Source organism: Labrus bergylta, chromosome 10 (assembly GCF_963930695.1).
Source record: "Labrus bergylta chromosome 10, fLabBer1.1, whole genome shotgun sequence".
Lineage (NCBI taxonomy): Eukaryota > Metazoa > Chordata > Actinopteri > Labriformes > Labridae > Labrus > Labrus bergylta.
Genome location: NC_089204.1, coordinates 25,112,698 through 25,136,734, shown reverse-complemented (window position 1 = coordinate 25,136,734; position 24,037 = coordinate 25,112,698). Strand labels below are relative to the sequence as shown.

At 41.3% G+C, this 24,037-nt stretch overlaps 2 protein-coding genes across 4 annotated transcripts in view; both read left to right on the top strand.

Moving 5' to 3' along the window:
* The first annotated feature begins 1,680 nt into the window (after positions 1–1,680).
* si:ch211-223a10.1 (uncharacterized) lies at positions 1,681–11,256 on the top strand. The gene is made up of 10 exons (XM_020642972.3): positions 1,681–2,037; positions 2,624–2,759; positions 2,857–2,967; positions 3,075–3,207; positions 5,769–5,947; positions 6,130–6,203; positions 6,301–6,463; positions 6,556–6,638; positions 7,217–7,407; positions 8,504–11,256. Exons 1-10 carry the CDS (start codon positions 1,917–1,919, stop codon positions 8,990–8,992), a joined length of 1,680 nt encoding a protein of 559 aa, XP_020498628.2. The 5' UTR covers positions 1,681–1,916; the 3' UTR covers positions 8,993–11,256.
* A 254-nt stretch (positions 11,257–11,510) lies between these two features.
* Positions 11,511–24,037, top strand: part of arhgap22a (Rho GTPase activating protein 22a) — a 16,584-nt gene continuing 4,057 nt past the window's right edge. Inside the window, exons 1-5 of one of the 3 annotated variants that reach the window (XM_029279156.2) lie at positions 11,511–11,686; positions 11,929–12,030; positions 19,030–19,226; positions 20,235–20,322; positions 23,604–23,732. In XM_029279156.2, the coding sequence (XP_029134989.2) occupies positions 11,931–12,030; positions 19,030–19,226; positions 20,235–20,322; positions 23,604–23,732 (514 nt within the window). In that variant the 5' untranslated portion in view covers positions 11,511–11,686; positions 11,929–11,930. Of the gene's footprint in view, positions 11,814–11,928; positions 12,031–13,779; positions 14,171–19,029; positions 19,227–20,234; positions 20,323–23,603; positions 23,733–24,037 lie in introns of those variants that run through there. The other 2 variants (XM_020642931.3, XM_020642933.3) reach the window with 2 other exon arrangements.

The window sequence follows — 24,037 nt, the reverse complement described above, 5'->3', positions numbered from 1 at the left end:
GCTGCCCCTTACTAATCTGCAGCAAGTAGACTGAACTTTGAACAAGCAGAGCGACTCACATCAGCTGGCTCAGGTCATGTGCCTCCTTACTTCCTCAGAGAAACAGAAGTGAAAAGCTCTCGCTTAGCTGGTTTGATGGGGCCCTCCCACTACTGCTCAGAGAAGAGTCCCTCAGCTTTTTATAGACATGTCATGTAACTCTGGATATGAATCACAGCGGCAGGATGATCCCATGATTCACCCAAACACGACTTGTAATCACAGGTTTGTGTGGACAAATGGAAGCATTTGACTTACAGGTGATACAGTGTTGGTTCAACAAATGGCACTTTGTGACTTAAAGTGGAAAAACAGGTTTAGCCTACTTCACAGTGTTTTAAAGGTAGGCGACAAAACCATTATCAGTATGAGAAAACATCCATTCATTTTTACATAGCCTAATGAAGGCTATTTTTTTCAACATATGGTTGTAGTGTTCGGCTTTCACATGATGAATGGGTTAGTGTTTCTTGTTGAGTGTGAATGCAGAGATTGGGAATCTGCTGTGTTTGTTTTGTTGACAAAAGGAAAAGTTAAAACCGGCGCTAATAGAAATCAGATAAATAGCGCCCTCTTGTGGCTTTTATTGAAAGTGACAACGGAAGGAGAGTAGACTAGTATTGAGTATTGAAAGGGGGGAAAAAAACTGGGAAATGCACCTTTAGTTTTCTGACATTTTGGATGTGTCACCAATGGTATTAAAAAAAGAAAAGTCAGTCGTTGTCTAGTTGTGGTTTTTCTTGGTTTGGGATATTTTTTAGCATTGCATTTTTATATTGAGAACATGTGATTGAATTAGACCTTTAAATAAAACATTAAGTACGAAAAAAATAAAATAAGTCTGTGGGTATTTATCATAGGTATTAATCCCCCATATGAAAGAGAAATTAGACTTACTTACTACATACCCTCTGTTTCCTGGACGACTGGGGGTCGGTGAAAACGGAGCCCACTCTCCCGGTGTAGTGGTGTAACGAGTGACCCTGTTAACGTGAGACTTTCAGCAAGAGTGTGGTTGTCGCAGTGACATCGGCTGAAGAGGTTGAGCTTTCTTGAGTATTATTTTTTTTTAAATCTGATGAGTATATTTTTGACATTACAACTCTAAACTGAGAGGGGCATGCAGTTAATTATACTATTTCCGTTTCCAACAGCTGCTGTAACTGCGACAACCACAGACAGACGCGTTCGGCTGAAAGACACCAGATAACACGGTCGCCCGTAAAACCGAAACACCGGGCACCCACGAGCTTCGCGTTTCTTTTTAACCCTTTGTTTGCTAACACGCAGGTCGTAGGCCTATCATTTCACGTTCTTTAAAGACATGTGTCGCAAACATTAAATAGCCAAACATTACAGCTCAGTCACACTCTATAACCGCCTCTATTTGTGAGTATTACTCAATACAGTAATTCTGCATAGCCACATGTTTTCATGTTTTTTTCCCTTGGTTTACAGTCATATACTTAATTATTTAAAGCTAATACTTAAAATAATATTCCCTGCAAAACGACTGCCTCTTAACTTAATTTCAAAAACACCCATGCTCAAGATGACACAGTATTAATTCAGTGTAGAGGTATTACCTTATTTACAGGGAGGCACGTTTTGTTGACGCGCTGACGTCACCGTTCATATGATCCACTCGAACCAATGAGACGTCCAGCAGGGCGTGATCTGCCTCAATCAGTTTTAGCACAATGTAACGTCCCCGCACCTCGTTACTTTTCAGCGAAATATGATCTCCCTCCTCACTTTGCATTAATGATGTTGTAGCGGTTCGTCCGGGGGAAGCTGATTGTTTTGTTTCCGTTTTTCAATTTCGGTCGTCGGAAATAACAGCGGGTTGCAGATCCGACTCTGTGCAGCCCGTCACAATGCACCCGATGCCTGTGTGCTCCGTTAGCTGTGGAGACATATTTGACTGTATACAGAGGGGAAATATTGAACAGTGTATCTACTTCGTTCAAAATGACAGATCAGTCCTCAAACAAAAAGGTAAGGCAGAAAAAGATGAAGTAAAAATGAATCACATGTTGAAATTTATGCATTCAACTGCGGGTTGTTCCTATTGCTGTGTTGATGTCAACATACCAGTTTGACCTGTCAATGTAAGTATTATTTCCTGATTTGCTGTCACATTAACAAACCTTAGACTTTAATGCAGCAGCCTGTTATGGGTCTAACTGGGTCATATTTCCTGCACATTTTGTCTTTTGTGATCTGATTCACACCATCAGGGTAAGTTTTAAAGTAAAGATGTAATAACAAGTAGGCTATACTTTTCTTTATACTTTCGTGCTTCAGTATCTCCTGATTTGATTTTGTCACTGAGCCAAAGAGAAACCTAACCCTGCAGCTCCTCTGTGAGATGGCCTGGCACAGATCTGACTAGACAGATCCTGTGACAACACGTAGCAAAGTGAAATTGGGCCAAAAGGAACCCAAAACCTACGTCCAGAGGGTTTTAAAGCTCACCAGGCTGGAAGACTGTGCATTTACCTGAGGTTTAAACAGACACGCGCTTATCAGTTTGAAGGCCTGCAGCTACACATCTGACTGTGATGTGTTTGTCTTCCTCCAGGTTGGGGTGGTTTCAGCCCTCTCCACTACGCTGCCCTCCATGGTAACCGCGCCCTGGTTGACTTTTTCCTCACTTTCGGAGCTGACCCTAACCTGAGATGCGATGCAGGACAGACTGCCTTTCATTTCGCCTGCAGGTGAGCAGTAGTAGCACATTGGAGTCTCTGGTGTTAAACCAACATGCTTCTTGTCTTGATGAGGGGGTTATGCTTTTGTACTTTTGTCTCCTTACAGGCAAGGGAACATCTACATCATACACCAGATGATGCAGTACGGAGCTGATTTGCGCCTCATAGATCTGCAGGGGAAAACATCACTTCATCATGCAGTCACCGGGGGAAGCATGTGAGCGGAGGGCAGATTTAAAAAAAACAATTCTATTCGTTTTGTCTTCCCACTACACGGTATTTAAATTATTTTTAAATGCACTAACTGTTGGTCGTGTTTCCTAGTGTTGCAGTGCACTATCTGTGGGAGACAGGAATGTTCCGGTTCTCAGACACAGACAAGTACCGGGTGACCCCTCTTCACCTGGCTGCTTCCACTGGAAACACAGAGATGGTTCGGTATTTGCTCAAAAACCAGGTACGATGTCGTCGTGCATCACATGCTCTAACTGACTTGACAGTAAAATGAACGGTAAAGTCCCCATGAAATAAAAAAATGCATTTGCCCGACTTTAAACATACTTTTCGGGGCCTTTTTGCCTTTATTTGATAGGACAGCTGATGAGAGACAGGAAATGTTGGGAGGAGGGAGTTGGGGTTGACATGCAGTAAAGGGCCGCTGCGACGAGGAGTTTAGACTCCATACACGGGGTTCTGCGCGACATAACCACTAGGCCATCGGCGCACCTCAATTTAGGATAGGATAGGATAATACTTGCGTTGCAGCAGCACAGACAAGTAAGCTCAAAATACACATTAAACAGAAAAGATAAGATAAATAAAAATAAAAATAAGCGGCATATACAAGTACAAAATGAATGATGAATTTGAATCCAGCATTCCTGTGTTAAATGTTTATTTAGCTGCCGTGCCAAATATAATACCGTAAAACATGATCTGAGTATCTTCACATCAAAATAACTGTGTTTTCTCTTCATGTAAAAACGTTTCAAATGTCTGATGACTCATCCTGCACTCAGGGGCATTACTAATTTTTGACCAATTACAAAGCTTCGTCCCAAGGTCATGTCCTGCCTTCTGTCTTGTGATGGGATCTGTACCGTTTCAGGACGAAATGCATCACGACAGGACGGTTAGATACTTTGAAGTTCTGTCTCATGAGGACTTTAACTTTCATGGCTTCATTAAAAAATGTTTTCAAGCTGTTGCTGAAACGCTCTCCGAGAACCAACGTGCAATAATGCAGCGAGACTCTTCTCAACTCTCTGCTGTTTTTTGTTCTTTTTTTAGTTCACCAGCCCACACATTTACTGTATGGTATGTTCAAGTCTCACGCTCATTAAGCAGTGATTTAACACTGTAGGCAAAATATGGGGCGAATAACAGAGATGATATAAGTACTTGTGAAACGTTAAAAAAGCTGCTTCAAATCTCTTAAGATTCAACTGGCCAGTGAAAAGTATTAAACCTTCAGGAACCCACATCCACAGTAAGCTTCTAGCTATGTTATTTGATGATCTTGTTTGCATAATATCAACTCTCTTAAAGTATTAAAAATCTAAATACCCAGATCATCTCAGGGCGTCGGTTACCAAAACCGGAGATAAAAGTCAGTTAGTTCAGTATTGGAACTACAATTCTACAGTTCACTTAGCAGACACTTTTATCCAAAGCGACGTACATCAGAGAGTAAGTACAACACAAGCATGGATCTAGAAAAAAGGGAACAATGTCTAAAGGAACTAAAGTTTCTTTGTGTTTTAAAACACAAGTGTGTGGTATACGATTGTTACTTGAGGTTTAAAGGGGAAAGTTATTCCTGGCACCTTAAATATACTGTGATGAGTTTTTTTTTAGCTTGTTATGAAACAATTCCAATTTAATACAGATGTCTCTGTTTGACCCACAAAAGCGAAAGAGAAGATGAACTGATGATAAATAGTTATTATCACGGCTGCCAATGTTTCAGATTCTAACAATCAAGCAACATTTAAATTTAGTAAACCAAAAAAAGAGTCTTTCATTACGTTTTCACCTGTAATGCTTCAAAGTTGTACGTTAACCAGTTAAGAAGAAGATTTACTTTATTAATGTGCGCGAGGGGAAATTCAATTTTACACTGAATTACACACACATGTACAAACAGGATCCTATTGACACGTACTAATGGAGAAATGTCAGAGTGAAGGGGCTGCACACAGCGAGCAGCGGGTGCCTTGCTCAGGGGTTCTTCGGCAGGGCTCAGGAAGTGAATTGGCACCTCTACAGCTACCGGGCCAATTTCCCACCTTGGTCCGCTCCGGGACTTGAGCCAGCGACCCTCCTGTTCCTTACACAAGTCCCTACAGATGGAGCTACTGCCGCCCCACAATTAATAGTTAACAGAGAGATATTTTTGTTGGAGAACACTACTAACACATGTACAGAACAGTACCAGCTGCTTTAACTGCTCTGCCTGCCAAAATCGAGAAAAAATGAAGTGAGCCGCTCCATCAGAACTTAATAAACTCAACCTTTATGTGCCTCTTCTATCGTACATTTTATCGTCCTCTATCCTCATGGTGGTTAAGTGCTCAGTGTATCATGAAAGAAATTGAAACTAGGTTTTGAAGTATGCCAAATGGCATTTTACGCAAGCGGCTTTATCGAGTGCAGTCCTTCAAGCTGCACTGCCGGCCTTCTCAGTGTTCATTCAACTCTATCGTCATATTTGTCACTGTTTTTGGTGATTTTAATTTGTACTCTGAATTTAACCAATACATTTAATTTAATTTGGGTAGTTAACATAACAAGGTTCAACCCCAATCAGATATTATCGAAGATATGACTAGAAAAAAGAATGAATCTATTAACATCAATGTCAGCAGGAGTTCCTTAAACCCAATATATCAAAAAGATATTTTTATCAAATGTGTGTGAGAGTCAGCTGAATCTGTAGATACCTTTGTGAAACAGGACAAGTATATGACACTAGGTTAGGTATCGCTAAGCATGTCAACCCTCCCTTTGGTGTTTCAGAGGTGTTCTGTGGATGCAGTTGACCAGCAGGGGGGGACAGCGCTTCATGTAGCTGCAGAGCGGGGAGGAGTGGAGGTGTGCTGGACGCTGCTGCAGAGGACAGGCTGCAGGATGCTCTACGAGAAGAACCACAGCGGCCTCACGCCACTGGAGCTCAGCAAACAGGGGAAAACATTCAGGTGAATGTGCTGTGTCCAGAAATCTGTGCAAAAAAACACAGACTAGCAGGCCGCTGCATGGGGATAGAAACACCCCCGAGTACCTTTTTAGATATCCAGTATGTTTGCATTTCAAGATCATTTCCCTCTCCTGGGATTCTAATGCTCATTATCACATTGCTTTACTGTGTATTTTTCTCCAGACATCAGCAACTCACCAAGCTACTGAGTCGGTACATTAATGAGCCAATACACCACAGGCCCACCGAGTCTCATGGTAAATATTTATTTGTGATTCTTCCATTATCCATGCAGCGTTGTTTGTTCGTGTATTCGTGGAGTTTTTCACCCGTCTGTGTATGTTTTCTCACCAGTTTTGTATTATTGGACACTGTTCTTTCCATCCCTGGGTGGAGCTTCCATCCTGCTGATAGCGGCCATGTTGGGTGGTTATGGGGGGTTAATCTGTGGGTTGCTCTTCCCCTGGTTAGCCCGGAGCATTTTCACACAGTACCACCGTATGACCACGTACCAAAGGTTTGACACACACATTTTTTTTCTTACACGTGATGCGTTATTAGTCAAAAATATTCAGCTCTGCACTGAGTTATCATTGCTCATTCTTCCAGGTTACCCAACCCGATCTACTTGGGGACCCTCATAGCTGGCTTGTTCCATTCCCTTCTCTGCTTCTATGGGAAAATAATGCCGAATATCCTTCAATGTTAAACAAGTGTACTCTTTTTTTTCTTATATATATATACAGTATATTCTATTTTTTTGGCTTGCTAAGTGGGTTGACATAAAGATAACTCTTTCTATTGCCCTGACTAAAGCCATTTTCACATCATTCACTCCTGAAAATGTGTAGAAGATCTCACGCAGGCTGCCCTTGAAATCTTCCTGACCTGGTTGTTCACACATGCACCTCACAGCGTGGAGGTCGGATGGGAGTGGGGGTCTGTCTTAGGAGGTGAGATAGGATATCTCATCATTTGCAAAGCTGACAAAAAAAATGTAAATACACAATAGTTCTGTTAAATTATTGGAAGAAAACGTACAGAAATGTCCGATAAATAGATTGAAACCTGGAACAAGTGAATAAGGGGACTTAAGCCTGGTCATATTTGACTAATTCTTTAATGTCGATTTCATGTTTTCATCTGGAAGTTTTGAACTTGTCAGTGCTCTCCTAGTTACCTTTCTCCTCTAAATATAAGCATTAAGTCAAAACTAAAGAAGGATTCTGTATATTTAGATATCCTGTGTTCATCCTTAACCTTCTGAAACGTGTGTGGCCAACCAGCGCTCTGGTCCAGGTGTCAATGGTCCACTTCTCTCTAGTCCTTGGTTTGCTCTGTAAGGTTCTGACTCAGGACCCGGGGGCTCTGGACAGAGCGGACGCAGATCCTCGGTTCTCCTGCATCGCTGACCTAGTGGAGAACAACCAGAGCCATCACCGGTTCTGTCCGTACTGTGAGGTGAGACATTGAAATGAGCTGTGAGACGTAGTGGTTCAAATAGATCCCGTTTGTGTCTAGTTATTAGTTTTCTATCCGAATATAAACATAATCCTTCTCCTCCTGATTTGAATAATGATGTGAAATTTCATATTATGATGGCTAAGACTCTGCAAGATGACTTTTCTCTCTTGCTGAAGTTAAAAAGATGAAATCAAAAGCAGTTTGAAGCATGAAGAAATATTGGAAGTAAACTGACCTGAAATCCACTGCAGTGCAGGCAGGGGAGACTGCACAATCCAATAAGAAAAAACTGCAATCAGCCAGGCTGTATTCTCCTTCAGAGCATCACATCAATAGAAATTTGTACCACAATTGATGTATATATTCTGCATGAATTTAAGAACAAGAAATCTCGGAAACCTCGATTGTTTATGATGGAATTGTTTCTCAACTATTTAGCCTCAGGGAGGAAGGGACAAGTTGTTTGTTCTCCCAGCGTAGCAGTCTGATAAGACACTAACTGACAATTGTTTACAGTCTTACTAGAAACTGGGGAAGCGACGATGGAGTTTGTTTTGAAAAGACGACGCCGAAGAGCGCATTGTTAGCTGAACTTGGAGATATCTCATTGTAGCATCATTTAAAGTTTAATCGTCGATAAGAGTCCTCTGATATGTTTCTGTATTGTATTATGACATTTTACATTTTAGGTTTTGATTTTCTCTTACCTTTTTTTTTTTATTTGTTAATTTTTATTTCATTCAAACAAACAATAAAGTTAAGAAAAACTAACATAAAATCTCAAATTTTGAATGAAAAGGGGCAGAAAGAAGACTAATCTTAGAATATCTGACCCTCTTTCACAAAGCAATAATTAAAACAAAACACTTAATTCAAAAACAATGAAATATATACCTCTCTCCACATGGAAACCGTTTTCCTGATATAACCAATGCCTGCTCAAACACTAGTGAATGAAACTACTTCAACTAAAGACAGAACACCAAAATTATTATGATCTGCCTGCATATTCTGTTTATCTTTACAGAATCTCTTTAAAAGAACGTTGTGTAAGTTCTTATGTGTGGTTCTCCTCTCTTTGTGTCCTGTTTAGTTGTTTCCTCCTGACTACACCAAACACTGTAAGCTGTGCGACATGTGCATTAGAGACTACGACCACCACTGCCTTTTCCTCAACCGCTGCATAGGACGGGGAAACCACCGCCTCTTCCTCTTCTTCATCCTCTCCATGGTGATTGCTCACCTTCTTTTCGCCGCCACGGCAACCAGTTACCTGTACGACAGGCTTCCCAGAGGCAACCACAGCCTGTCCATGTGGCTCAGTCTGATCGGGGAGGAGTTCTGGGTTGTGGTCATGATCGTTTTGAACGCTGTGACAATCTTTTGGGAGGCGTGGCTACTGACCGAACAGTTCGATGCGGTTGCCACGGGAACGACAACTTACTTCAGACAGTGTGAAAGCTCAGCGAGGCAGAGGCCGATGGCGCAGCGCTGGGTCATAGTGATGTCGTTTCTGCTGGAGGGGCGACGACGGGTGGGCAGCGGAAACGCAAGCGATGATAAAACTGCCATAGACATTTAAAACAGTCGGTTTGTTTTCTGTCCGAGTGAACAGAATTCATTCTATCATCGATATACAAAGATATTCTGTGCATTCTAAGTCTACAGCGTCTGTGATGTGCACATCGTGATAATATCCTCTTTAGATTTAGATTACTCTCTAATGCCATAAAAAGCTTTGTTTCCACCAAAGGAAGTTTCCCACAGGAACTAGGGACTTTACCAAAGGGACTAGGGTTAAAATAAGTCATGGAGGGGGGCGCAGGTGGCGCAGTTTTTGGTGCGCGCACCCCATGTACGGAGGCAGTCCTCCAGGCGGGTGGCCCAGGTTCGAATCCTATCTATGGCTCCTTTACCGCATGTCATTCCCCACTTTCTCACTCCCTGATTCCCAACTCTGTCCACTGTCCTATCTCTACATTAAAGGCACAAAAAGACCAAAAATAAATCTTCATGGGATCAGATTATTTGATTTTAGTAAATAAATGGGCTGTAGGAATTTAGTAATCCGTTGTGACGTAGCCCCTGGAACAAACAGTCCCGGGTAATTTGGTGGAAACCGTTGACTGTACATAAAGATGGACGATCATCTCCACCTCTTCCAGAAAAAAAATAGCTCAGCCAAAATATCCCTGCGATGGGCGCTGACATATCGCACTAGTGAGGTCATTTGGAGACAAAGTTGCGCAGTAGACTCTGCCATGATATTGACATCCCGCCCCTTCTGAATAATCTAAACACACATTTAAATTGAAACAGGAAAGATCCCCCAGGTTGGTACAGTCTAGAGTAGAAAACAAATGTTTTAGCAGATAATCACAATTATGGAATTTGAATGACATTGTGTGAGTGTTTGCTGTGTTTCTCTTCTTGCTGCTCCTCCTCTAATCTGGCATTTGTCAACAGAGCTGTCAATGATGGCGTTATACCACTTTTTATAGCCTCAAAAAAATAATTAATCTTAACGCATGCACATACAGTAAATGCTCCAAAATCCTCCAGCAGCAAGGAAGTGTGGACAACAGGACATGAGGAGTACAAAAGAGAAATCCTTCCTGCATCTCATCCCATCTCCCCCTATCCCATTTTTCTGAACAAGTACAGTCTTTAACCTGCTCTTTTGTAAAGCGTCTCGAGTTAACACTTGTTATGAATTGGCGCTATACAAACAATGATTGATTGACTGAAAGCGGTATGATAAGGACTCACTTTGAAGATAGAAACTATATTTGAGAAAAACTACCTTTGATGTGTATTTAGATTTTATAGTTTGGCTCATGTCTCATCTTTTAACACGGAGGAGCCGGCATTATAACCTTATACTGCAGCCAGTCAATAGGCGGAGCTCCAAATGTTTTGGCTTCACTTTTGGGGCACTGTCATGTTGTCCATGTTTTTTTGCAGTCTTAACGCAGCCTAACGTGTTGTACTTGAACTTTTGATGTGGGCATGTTTTAATATTCTATTTTAATACACCACAGGACGAAAGAGTCAATGTGTCGGCACAGAATAAATACCACTGAAGTTTATGTGTAAGCTTAGTATTAAGAGACCTCACTGAACAGTTATTTTTTTTAACTTGTCTGTTTACATCACTTTGTCTGAATGAGCAGATATTTCCTTAACTGTGTTTTAGCAGGGAACTCCTCTGAATGAACGCTCACCTTTACACTCGTTTTTATACCACCCATTAGCATGTTTTTTTAAAATCATGTTTTAAATGGAAGTGTGTCTTAGATTCAAACGTAGCTCAAAGTTGTAAAGATGTGTGTACTTGCAAAATTAGCAAGTCGTGTTATTAGCTAATTGTTAATAGCTGGTGTGCTTAAAAGTCTTTGTTCCAGATATAATGTCATTACCTCTCTGACCTGCTCCCAGCCATGTCGGCCATGACACTTCCTCCGCTCACGCTAATGAGACGAGCTCTTTTCATGTCTTCAATTACACACGCTCATTTCCTTTGTGTCCCTCAGGACCATATTTCTAGATTATAGATGACACTCCCCAGTCCCCTCAGAGACTGGTGTGTGTCTGGATGTGAGTAGTTACACCACTGATAGTATTTAATGTCTGCTGTTTAATGTGTTCAGCATATGTAGTGCTTCTACTGTATTTCTGTGTGAATGCGTCAGTGTTATTATATTTAATTAGCATTTTGTTGTGACCCTGGTTTATTTAAGGTGCGCTCATGTGTTTTATCTCTTTTGTTTTTCAAGATGTTACCTTGTTGGTGCCATGATGGTTTCATGCTCTCTGAAAAATGTTGAATAAATCACTGAAATCTGCCATTTTGGAAGGAGAAACTTTTCTTTCTCTTGTACTTTATTGAAAGAAACTGAGTTTTTCAGATTCAAAGCTTGTGACCCCCCCAATCCGTATTCCCATATGAAAATCACAACCAGTCAGATCATTTATTTTACCCTGGTGTAAGGCGGTACAATGTACAGTTATAATAACATCCGCAGAATCTCACAATATCGTTTAACAAGTCAGCAGTTTTCACTTCTCCAACAAGACAGCTCACTTCCTCACAGAACGAGACTCAGAAGAATAAGGAGGACGGCAGGAAAGTCTCCCACATATGTCTTTTATTTCTATGTAAATCCAAATCTATCACGGCAGCAGCTGCTTGGGACTCTGTGATGCTTTCTTGTGCAGCGCAGAGAGTCTGGCTCCAAAGGGAGAGCCGTCTGGTCTGCCTGTTCGAGATGACATGGCAAGTAATCCTCGCATGACTGTCTTTATTTCCTTCCTTCTATCACAGTCTGTTCACATCAGCATTCTCCAGGCGCGCGTCATTTTTGTGTTCATGACGGCAGCCACAGTAGTCCCTTCTCTATGGGGTATGTGGATTTGTTTTCTAAGTGAGTAACAATTAAGGAGAGGACTGAGATAACAGTGTTGCCGTTGTTTTGAGCAGGTATGCCTGTGCATGTGGGTTTGTGTTTGTGGCTCTAGAAATGGCCCCAGTGGAGAAGGAGAGACTGTGTGCAGACGGGTTCACAACCATGAAACCATCCACGTCTTCTCTGACCAGAGACAACATCAAGGAACTTGCAGGTAAAGCTCAGTTTTCTGTAAGTTTTACAAAAATGGTTGTTGTATACAGTATTACTGTGTCTGTGTATCTGAGTTGTAACCTTAAGATACTAATCTGAATCATATCTACTGTATCTGTTTGAGCTTTTCTTAGTCTACAAGTTGATCACCTCCTATTGTGAAAGTATAAAGATTTACAGAAATACTACCAACTACTTCATGAATCCTTTAGTTTATCCGTATAGTATTACTGATTTATTGCTATATGCGGGACGAGCAGGTTTTGTTTTGCTTGAATAAAGCTCAGTCTGTTTTCTTCATTTTAAAGGAGTAGTGAAGTACAAGTAATCTAACTCTCTGCTGATAATCTTGGTCCTATTTCAGTTAATCTTACTTATTTCCAGAGTGACTCAACATTACATTTTTTGCATTCTTTTTTTGAGATGACAAATACGTAGGCTATATAAATTCTTTGCATTTCTGTTTTTATGAAAAGCCCGATAGCATTGCTCTGTTCATGAAGTGTGAGGAAACTGTAATGTGTGCTCATTTGACTAGTTTCTATTTTATTTTGAATCTGACCTTGTGAATCGAACATTTTGATCTTATGTCACAAACTCACATGTTTTTGATAACGGCTGAACAAGTTCTCAGAGAAGTTGTTCAATGCTTTGTGAGAAGTGATCAGGCCGAGGCGATGGTTTAGCTCGAATGGTTCAGAAGCTATAGTCCTCGTCACCCCGGTTTCGGAGTCGATTCCTGATCCTGATGCTATTCGTTGTGTGTCATCTCCCACATCTTGCCCCATACTTCCTGTCTCTCTCAAGCTGTCCTATCTAATGAAAGTACAAAACAGCCACACAAAAAAGTAATATCTTTAAAACTAACTCCATGCAACACCCCATCTTTGACTCTAGTTTCTGCACGCAGGTCTGACTAATCAAAACTGTATACAGACTCTATAAACTGGCAATAAATACACTTTCTCATGAATAATGGGGAAGTTAATTTCATCCGTTCACATCTGACCTCTTGAAAAGTGGCCACTTGAAACTAGCTTTAGTTAACCCTCGTAGATTTCCCCCTCAGGTTGTTTTCCTGTAGTTCACCGTCTTTTATTGAGAATTAACTGGTGCCCTTCAAAGCTCTGCTATCAAAGCACCTTCTCCCACATTGGTTCCCTCTCCTAGCAGTGTCTCTGTGCTGCGTTTCAGTCTCATCCAGCCACTTGAACCGCAGCATTTATCTGCTTTATCACATCCACTACAACCCCACCAGGCAGAATAGGAACAAGAACATCGCACCCTTGAGTGTTGTGGTTTCTCCATACAGATTACTGAGTGACTGAGCAGTGTGGCATTCTCCTTAGACTTTAAATCTTAGTCTGAATGAGTCAGGAATGAGTTTTGTAAGTTTAAATTGATATTGTGTGTGTGCAGCATTTTTGTGGGTACAGAGAATATCATGACTTGGTCACACTTAATAGCTGGAATAGTTATATTAAATCAAATGTATTGATCTGAGGTTGTACTTCAAGATCATAATCAGATCCTTCTGAGCAAACAGCTGGACGGATTGTCGGTACTTTGTGGAAATCGAGGTAGAGCTAATGTAAAGAATTAGGTGACAAGGCAGCCAGACATATTTATAGACGGTGAGAAATTGATACTGAGTGTGCAGCAGCAGGCAGAGAGACAGAGAGACAGAGAGACAGAGAGAGAGAGAGAGAGAGAGAGAGAGTGGGCAGGGCTCGAGGTATGTGAGAACAACAGCACGCCGGACCAGTGGGACAGAGAGGGGGGAGTGAGACGAGAGTAAGGAGGGGAGGAAGAGGAAGAGGAGAGTGTGTGGTTAAGTGCTTGTAAGTGTGCATGCATGTGTGTGTGAGTGAGACTGTACAGGAGATAGTGTCCAGCAGGAAGAGAGTGAGCCGGCAAAGAGAGAGAGAGAGAGAGAGAGAGAGAGAGAGAGGGATGCTCGGAGAGGATGAGGAGTAAGAGGGCGAGGCAGCAGCAGCAGCAGCGCGAGAGAGTGTGTGTGAGTCTGTGAGTGTGTGTGAGGAATAGTGTGTGAACAGAGGGATGCAGTCATGTCTCTGTGAGAGGGAGCAGCACAGCAACCGTAACCATGCTCAGCCCAAAGATAAAACAGGCACGCCGGGGTAAGCACAGTCCCTCCTCCTTTTTTCTCTCCATCCCACCTCGCTGCTCCATCACTTTCTGTCCGCTCTGCAGTCCACCTTTCCTTCTCTTTCTACCTCTGCGGAGCTCCATCAGTCCTTCTGTCTTTGTGATAATATATCATCAATATTGCTGTCACTGCTTTCATTGATAATGAGATAAAAAAAAAAAAAAAAGGTGTAACAGCGCCATGTTGCTGCTGGTGTCATGCTGCGTCCCAGTGACCACTACTACCAGCAATGACCTGAGTTTTTTTTTTTTTTTTTTTGCATGATCTGAAGAGTTGCAGGTTCATTATGTGTGTCTGGGTGATGTCATACTTCCTTTCTCTTGAATACACCCTCCTCATTCCTTGTAGAGTTGATCCCGATGGAGCTCCTGATGGTTGTAGTAAATATGGCTGCTGGAAGGATTACCCTCCCTCCAACATCCTGGCACGTTCACACCTGAACACATGACTACAGCTCTATTTAGTCAGGCGTTATTGGGTTAATTTTCGGCCGAGCAGGTGACAGATAGATCAGAGGTTGGCGACAGGAATGCAGGGCTCTCTCGGCTCCTGTAAATTGCAACAGCTGACTGTCAAACATAGTTCCTCTAACGCCGGGTAAAATCCACTCGCACCCACTGATGTCGGAGACGCCACACATGCATGCCTCTCACATGACCGCGTGAAGGATGGATAAAGAAGCTGTAAATCACAGCAACAACTCCTGAAAGTGAGATTATCAAGATGCAGAGTATAAATACTTGCTGGGCTCTTCACAGCAGGTGGTTGCTTTTGACAACAGAGGTAAACTATTTCAGACGTCTTCTGGGAGTTGAGACGGTTTCAGACTTAACTCAAGGAGAAAAACTTGTTTTTAGAAAGGAGTATCCATAGGACATTTAACATTTTTAAAACTCCTGCAAGGAAAGTTCTGTGTGGTTTCGGTCTGGCGCCCCCTGTGGAAGAAGCAGGACAGTCTCTTTGATGATTTGTCCCGTACAGTACATGTGTTAGTTGGGGCTGAATGGTGGTGCAGCTGTTAGCACTGTCATTCCTGTTCTGAATCCACGACTGGGCAGGGGTTTTCTGTGTGGAGTTTGCATATTCTCCCTGTGTGTGTGTGGGATCACACTGGGAACTCCAGCTTCCTACTAAAACCAAACCAATGCCTGGTGCAAGGTGTGATGGTAGGTGTGAGCATGAGTGTGAATGCTTGTTTGTCTCTAAATGTCGGTCTTGTGTTTGAATGGCATCCAGTCCAAAGTAAACCCTCTTCTCACCAAATGACACCTGGGACCCCAAACAAGATACGCTGCATAGATAATGATGGATGGTTGTGCAAGTGGTGTTTTTAAGTAAGAAGATATGCCCACACACTTGCTGTTTAAAAATGATCACCTGAAAACGTTGTAATTGTGATGGAATGAAAAAAAATGTGAGGGCATTGAAACAAGTTAGCGGGCTTATCTTCTAGTACAATACAATAGCAAAGAAAACAGCAGAAACCTCGAGCAAAACCAGATTCATCAGACCATCTGCTGGCACTGTGTTGGGCTTGGAAAGTGGGAAGAAGGAGAAGGGTAGAGACAAACAGAACAACAACAACAATAAATACATAAATAAGGTAGAATTGAATAACAATATAAAAACACACAGAAATTGATGTCCAACATGTTTTAATCACATCTTGGAGGGAGTGAGATAAAAGTAACTGAGAAAAGGTCATTTATATCACATGTCAAGGACGCAAAAGCAAAACATTCTATCCAAGTCTTCTTTATAAAAGCCAACAAAAATATGATAACTAGCAGTAAAACAAAAAAAGAAAAAATACAAAAATACTATCTTCCAATCTTGTACGTTGTTTTGCTTGTACTGTCAGTCGATCAGTTAAGCTGCTTGAATATGTGCAGGTCAGATGAGCATCTGAAAAGAGCCAGGTCTCAATCAGGAGGAGAAACCTGTGATATCAGCTACTGAACAAAAATAAAAAGAAGATATGTTAAATTGGAATTGTTCTGTGGAAATGAACATGATCAGGCAATGTTTATGGTTTGAAGCAGCTTCAGGAACTTTACTTTTGTGTGTGTGTTTGCCTCTTTTCTCCCCTGGCAGTCATTGTCTTGTTCTAGTCTGGCTGTAAAAGTACGTCCATAAAAGATGACTGTGAAGGAGAAAAGCCTCGTCTTTCTCCTTCACGCACACGGTCCGAGAGTGCAGCAGCCACTTCAGTTTGCTTGCCACGTTTTGTGCGCTTGCCATCTCTCATTTGCTGTAATGGTATTCTCCTTTGATTAGATTCCCAGCTCTGCTTCCCTCTGACCCTTTTATGCAGCATCATTCAGGGTGGATTCAAACAGCGGAGCTGTGAGATGTAAAGAGCAGAATCTCAGTGTAGTGTGTGGGGAGTCTGACCGGAAGATGTTAGTGGTGGTTAAGGCTTCTCTCCATTATCTGTGTGGCTGAAGAACTGTCGATAGGAGGACTTTGGAATGAATAATGAAGAGTTTCAGTCGACGAAATATGATACCTTAGAGAAACTATAGATGCAAAACACCATCACAAGTCTGTATCATTTTAGTGTTAAAAATTATCAAGACTTTTTTGACAATCTGTTCAAACAGAAGTTCGATTTTTTACCACGTTTATTATACTAATTACGCAACCCTTGTAGTTTGAAGATCTACTTTTTGAACTAATAATTAGACAGACGGGCTTCAGCTTGTGGCCTTAATCAGGGTCATCGGAATGGGTGGATGGATGACCCTGAGGTCACAAGCAGAACCGCCTCGGTCTAATTTGTTAATAAAGTTGAACTTGTTGCTGGAGCTTTTTGACCTCTTCAAGCCTTTCACACTTCATGCACTTTGGAAGTTGGTGAAGTTGTACCAGAAAATCCCTCATATACTCAAATATACTCATTACAAATACTTTAGTTGTCTCATTTATACGTCAGTAAAAATGTTTTTACCAGTGGCCAGGTGTGGCCCTTGGCCCTCTCTTGTAATCTGATTAGCCCCCCCCCCCAGTTGCCATCCCAAGTTGCTAAACTATGATTAGCCTTTTTACCTTCTCAGAGATGAGACTATACGCCTCTATGGCTGTGTAGCAACAGGCTACTAGTAGCTCTCTTTGCATTTTAATGTTTACTTCTACTTAAGTAAAATACATCATAGTAACTGCACTTTTACTTGACTAGAACATTTTGTTACACTTTACAACCCTGGTTATAAATACCTTTTATAAATTATGCTGTTGCTCACTGCATCATAAACATAATAACTTAAAGGTCACATATTATCCTCAATTTTCAACAATTTAAAAAAAGTCTCGGAGCTCCCCAAAACATGTCTGTGAAATGTTTGCCAAAAATCCACTATTATCATGTATTTTATCATACCTATAAACCCCTCTATTCCAGCCCTGCTCAGAACAGGCTGTTTCTGTGTCTGTAGCTTTAAATGCAAATGAGCTGTGTCTGACCACACCCCCTCTCTGGAAGGGGATGTGGCTCAGGCTTTCTCGCTCCATGTCCTATTGTTTACAGTGAGAAGGCAGACTCAGAGGGCAGAACAAACACCTAGCTGTGGGAGTGTCACCCACCTGGGGGAGGGGCTACTGCCTTTTGTGATGTCATGAAGGGAAAATCTCCAAACAGCCTGTTTGAGCAGAGGATGGACTTTTCTACAATTGGGGGTGTTAGGACATGCTAGAGACACATATTAGTGTTAGAAAAACATGGTTAAGTGTATTTTGCATAATATGTGACCTTTAATGATAAAATATATCTTGTTTATGACTCTTTATTACGATCAATAATCATAGTGGCAGAATAGCAATTTATTGGATATGAGGCCATACACATTGAGTAACATTTATTCCTGATATGAATTACAAATTTGATCCTTGTACACAAATAGTTCTACACTGAGAGTAGATAAAAGAGGAACCAGCCCCCTCTGAGATTTCCTGCCTCTATATTTTACAAGATGAACAGGACGAGGAAATGTCTGCTGTATTTATAGATCCGGTTCTAACAGTTTTATTAATATCAGCTTCAGGTGGTTTCATCTCTTGTATTCCTGCAAATACAGAACATGCAGGAAAGGGTTAAAAATAAAATGAGGAGTCTGGACCAGGGAGCTGAAAAACAAGATAGAGAAGGGAAACCGTGGAGTAATTTCAGCCCAGCCTCTTGCATATACTTTCTCTGCTGTCCTCAGCAGAAACCAAGATGCAATTAACGGGAGAAAAAGACGGCATTGATTTCTCTCTCTCCTCTCCCTCTGCGTTCTGTTTATCTCCTTCTTTCTCTCTCCCAATGACTCCCCAGGGAGCGCTCTACTGTCGCTGTTTTCACTCTGCACCTTTAGCATACCTATGCTAATACAAAACCCATGCTATAGGAATCACTCTGTAGAGTTAAAGCAGAACCTGATCCAAAAGCAAAAGTTCCTCTGTGCACAGTGGTGAAAATGGAAAAATTAAATGACTTTATTAACATCTGAAACATATAATAGACCTAAATGGAAAAGATGGATGGGTTGTCATCTTAAAGCAGGATGTCTTTGCTGCAAAATGGAGGCCAAGCCTGGGTAGACTTACTTAAGAGGGAATCTGAATGCATGGCCAAGCCTGTGAGCTTATCTCTACCTGAGGGAGACTGCAGAGAATAATGATTCAGGATTTCAATCTTAATGAATTATTAGAGCACAAGCAGAACAACAAAGACATAAAATCCCCCAAAATAACATGCTTCACTCTGATTTACTCTCATTCTGCTGGTTTACCTGAAATCTGCTTGTGTGTGTGTGTGTGTGTGTGTGTGTGTGTGTGTGTGTGTCCATGCAGCACGGTCCAAGAGCATGGTGCTTGGAGAGCTGTCCCGGGTGTCCAGGCCCTGCTCTCCTCTGGACCAGGAGAAAGCTCTAAAGGTCGGCTGGCTGAAGAGACAGCGGAGCATCATGAAAAACTGGCAGCTGCGTTGGTTTGTCCTCAGGACCGAAGCTCTGTATTTCTACAAGGACCAGGATGAAACCAAGGCACAGGTAACACATACACACAGACAGGCATACACAGACGTTTCCTGACGCACTGCTGCTTGGATTAACAAATGCGGAAGTGCCTTAAACATGCAATTCATCCTGATGGCCAGTAGGAAGTGACTCCACTTGTTGCAAAAATGAATCGGATTGTGTAAAACTAAAAGGGACATTCCCCAGTTTATTTACTCTATGAGCTCATTTAACTTTTTTCAGTTTTTAGTCAAAATCACTAGTTTTAAAGTCTTTTCCAGTACACGATGCTAATTTTAGAAACAATGGTCCCATTTAGAGTGATGTGAAAATCCAGCTGTGGTTTATATATCGCTACCACAGAAGTCTATCAAAAGAAAAAGGGTTCCTAACAAACGAGGGACAGTTACTTTACTTCCACTTCTTTTATCTTACCACACTTTGAAAATGTCTTGTTTTTTGCGTTAAACTAAGGAGACGATATACATTTTGACCTTTGGTTTTTAGAGCTGCATGCAGTTATCTTGTTGTATCTCGTGTCAATCGTTTGGTGGACAAAATGATCCAATAATCTTTTACACAATAACCATTCCCTAAAGGCATCCCCTAGACTCTCTATGGATGTCATATTGTGTTGGTATAGCCTTCACACACTCTGATAATGTGGTAACGTGCTGCCCTGTGGTTCCCCTGTATGCACTTAACACATGACCTTAAACCTCCTCCATGTTGGAAAGATCAAAAATTCAAGTACATCAGGAAGCGCCGTGGGGATAAAAAGATGAAGAGATGTTTCCCTGAGTCATTCCTCCCTCCTTCATCATAACCTCTCTCTGTTGGACGGACGCCCAGAGTGGCCCAGTGTGCTCAGAGCGCCGTGATGTTCAACATGCACTGCACATCCGAGTCCAGAACCACTAATTGATTTCTTGTTTGGCTCTTGAAAGGCCGTTGATGGGGGTGTTTTCCTCGTGCCTTGTCTGCCCGTCTGTCAGCCTGTCTATCAGCCAATCACACGCCTTCGTCTCCCTACTCTTGCAGGGTTGTATTCCTCTGCAGGGCAGTCAGGTCAATGAGCTGCCCGCCAATCAGGACGAGCCTGGTCGTCATCCGTTTGAGATCGTTCCAGGTGAGTTGGCATGGCGACAACTCTGTAACGTGAGGAAGTGACTGAGTCTTGTTCAAGTGATGCTGAACCTGCTGTTTAGTAATGAGTGGCAACTTGAAAATCCCTGACTTTTATTTAAAATTTTATTATTCAACATAACAACTTAGAGGAATGATTTATTTTTATTATTTTTTTATTTTTAAGTTATTTTTGGGTCTTTTTGCCTTTTTTCTTTTAGATAGAACAGCTTAAGAGAAACAATAGATGTTTGGAGGAGAGAGAGTGGGGTGACATGCACTAAAGGGCCCAGGTTGGAAATGAACCCTCGGATGCTGAAATAAGGAGATCAGCCTCCATACATTGGGGGTCACAACTGTAATCAATTTTCCACCTTCTATACAGAAAGAAAATCTGAAAATTAAACAACCTGTCGGTACCTTAATTTCAGGATCAGGATATATGCTTTGAGGTTTATTTTTTCAAATATATCTCGATAGTCAATAATCTATAATCAAGATCACCTGAACATATTTCTCAGAATCAAAAAAGTAAGATATTAAAGAAATGAAACTTTTTTAAATTTTAAAAAGTGGGGTGAGGCTTTGAGTACCAGGCCAGCTACACCAAACACACTTCAGTTCTTGGTATTCAGACAGTGATGAAACTCTAAATCATGGAACAGCAGTGCATTAACCTTAATCTGGTTTCCTGTAAAGTGCTGTGTATTTATTTTAGTGTGCTGATACAGCGGGTCATATCATCCGTGTAAACCAGAATCAAAGGAACTGTGCAAGAAAAACAGAAGTTCATCAAAACAGCTTAATACGAGTCACAGTAACTATGAAAAACAGAAAGGATGTGTGTCACAGCCGTAACTCTGAGGGTTAAACAAGGACTTCTTTCATTTTTGCTCTTGATGGCATGACAACGGGCAGAAGAGTGGACAGCGTGTACAGCACATAGATCAGAGGGCCTGCTCGAAAGAAAGAAAGAAAGAAAGAAAGAAAGAAAGAAAGAAAGAAAGAAAGAAGATAAAAGTAGAAAGTATGCAGATGAGAGTTGGTGATATATGACAGTTTGCATAATGTTTGTCGTTTTTCCAGGTTTCATAACATCATAGATTCAACTGTTAGCATTCCCTCATCTAAAGGCTCAGTTGTTGCCTATATTTTCCACTAGCTGTACAGATCCAACATGGGACATGACTGCAGCAGGTATTATAACCTATGGCAGGACAACCAAACTACAGCGTTTGGTACATTTTTCTTAGCTTTGGTTATAAAAATGAGGATGTATTGTAGAAATACTTCAATTCTACAATTCACTTAGCAGGCTGTCTTATTGAAATACATGTGTCTCATATGAAAACAGATGAAATGCATACTAGAAAAGATGCCTATATCTATCTCTCTGGCCTTTCGTTGCCAGGATTTGCAAGAGCTATTTGTGTGCTATATAAATAAAGTGTTACTTAGTGTTACTTACTTAATAACTTACTTACTTACTTAGTTACTTACTATTTGTATGATTCCCCCCTTGTGCAAGATGTCTGTGCATCCTAAAGAAACAATAGTGATACACCGATGTATTTGAATATTGGTATCGGCCCTGTTGACAGACATCGTCGCATCTGAAAATAATGTAGCATGCACTGATATCTGAAGCCGCTGTGTATCTGTTATGTCACATAAGCTGGCAAGATAGAAAATCTAACTTCTGATTAAGAGAAGAGGTTTTTTATTAGGCTGAAGAAGTCCCCTGTAGGACAAGCGGATCTGTTTTCATGGTCAAACGAGTCTTCCACCGTCTCTAACAGCTAAATCATTAATATAAACATCAGTTTCCGCCCTGATTTTCACAGTTTCTGCATCTCTAAAACAAATAGTATTGTGAATAGTGTATTATGAATGGTCCAGTAGCAAAAGAAGCTTCCTTCCATATGTTTCCTGTTCACAAAAAAAACCCCTCCTATCATATTAAACTTTGAATTAAAATCAAATCAGTTTTTTGTGTTCTGCTGCATTGTCTCTGCGTTTAGTGATCTGCAGGATATTCATACATACAACACACAAGTACACCCACCTCACCTGTGTGCAGAATTCTGTGAATGTCAGCAGTTTTAGCAGCTGCTGCAGAACCATTGTGGTAAAAGATACACCGCATCATTAGCACATGTGGTCATGATGTACTGTGTAGTCCATCTCATGTTTTAACTCATTTACTATAAAATGACTGACAGAGGGCTGCATTTGTTTTCATCCCTAAGGTATCAGTTTGATAAATAGCTGAACAATTGTGATCCTGTTTTCATCTTTTTTACACTTTTTAAACATTGAACTTTTCAAAAATGTTGATAAATGCATCATGATATTCATCATAGAATTTGTTTTTCATCCTATCCTGCAATATCACATTTCACTGCAGCCACTCGTGTCTTTTTTTTCACAGTTGTGTGTTTTGGAAAATGTTTGGAAGGGATGCAAACTTCTATTCAAGGTCCTTCCTGTGCATGTAGAAAATGACTAAAAAAAAACCGGCAGGGGGGTTAAACCTTCAAATACATACACCAGTGTGGTCTTTTCACACGGGAGATGGTGTTAAGCGTTTTGTTTTTGAGAAAGTTAGTTACTAAAAGGACACAGAGGGAGCGGCCTGAAAGACTAAAGCGACTGAGTGAAAGGCATGGTGCAGTTGCTGGTGTCCACAGGGAACACCACTCTTTCTGGGTCAGTTCTCTCACACACAACACACCTTGCACCACTGTGCAGGACTCTGTACAAAAATGCAGCTACTCTTATATGACTTACTCAGAGAGGACTTTCTACCCCACACAGAATCACGATCCAAAAATCTCTACTGATTTTTTTAATTGGTTCATTACGATGGTTTCAATACGTATAAAAAGTAAGAGCATTAAGTGAGTAGCAGCTTCACGCGCCATCTGAAACCGTGCAACTGGCTGCAAAGAAAGCAACCATAAAGTCACATAAAAGGAGAAGTTTCAGATAGTTAGATCAAAGCTAAAGTGAAATGCCAATCTGAAATGTCAAACTGTTGGTATCATGCTGTGCGCAGAGAGAGGCAGGGGAGGCAGAGCTGCATGGGGACGCTTTGTACTGACCAGGGGTGCTGGATCTTTATAAGGTTATTCAAAAAGGTGGTTTTACTCTTATACTTTCCACAACCACTCAATCAAATGAACAAGTTTGCAATTCAGCGAATTTGAACTATTGTGATTGTTACTTGTCTTAGTCATTTTCCCTGTTTTTCCAGAGAGCGATGGTGTATTGTTGTGCTTTCAGGGGTTGCTGGAGAAAAGGATCGGACTGGTATGAGCCACGAATCATACCTGCTGATGGCCAACTCTCAGACGGACATGGAGGAATGGGTCAGAGCGATACGTAGAGTCATATGGGCTCCACTAGGAGGAGGTGTGAGTCACAAATGTCTACACAAAGCACAATTTAAAGCAATTTTGCTGACAAAATAATTGTATACCATACCATATTTCCTGCAGGCTTTGCACAGATTCTGACACCTAGACTTGAGTTTCATATCCTTAAATAAAAATACAATAAAAAGATAGGCCTGCGTACATTTGGGGACATTTTGCTTGGTAATTTTCCGGCATACTCTCTGTTACCATAATGCATTTCAGGCGGTATCATAGGCTCTTCCAGTACTGATATTGGTATCAGAGGAACATATAAATATTTAATTCTTTAAAGAGGAGAAT

Bases quoted from the DNA above. Each gene is read 5' to 3' on its own strand.
- si:ch211-223a10.1 (XM_020642972.3), top strand. From the start codon at position 1,917: ATGCACCCGATGCCTGTGTGCTCCGTTAGCTGTGGAGACATATTTGAC. The intron at 6,464-6,555 runs GTTTGACACACA...TCATTCTTCCAG, and splicing joins CGTATGACCACGTACCAAAG to GTTACCCAACCCGATCTACT. The intron at 7,408-8,503 runs GTGAGACATTGA...TGTCCTGTTTAG, and splicing joins GGTTCTGTCCGTACTGTGAG to TTGTTTCCTCCTGACTACAC.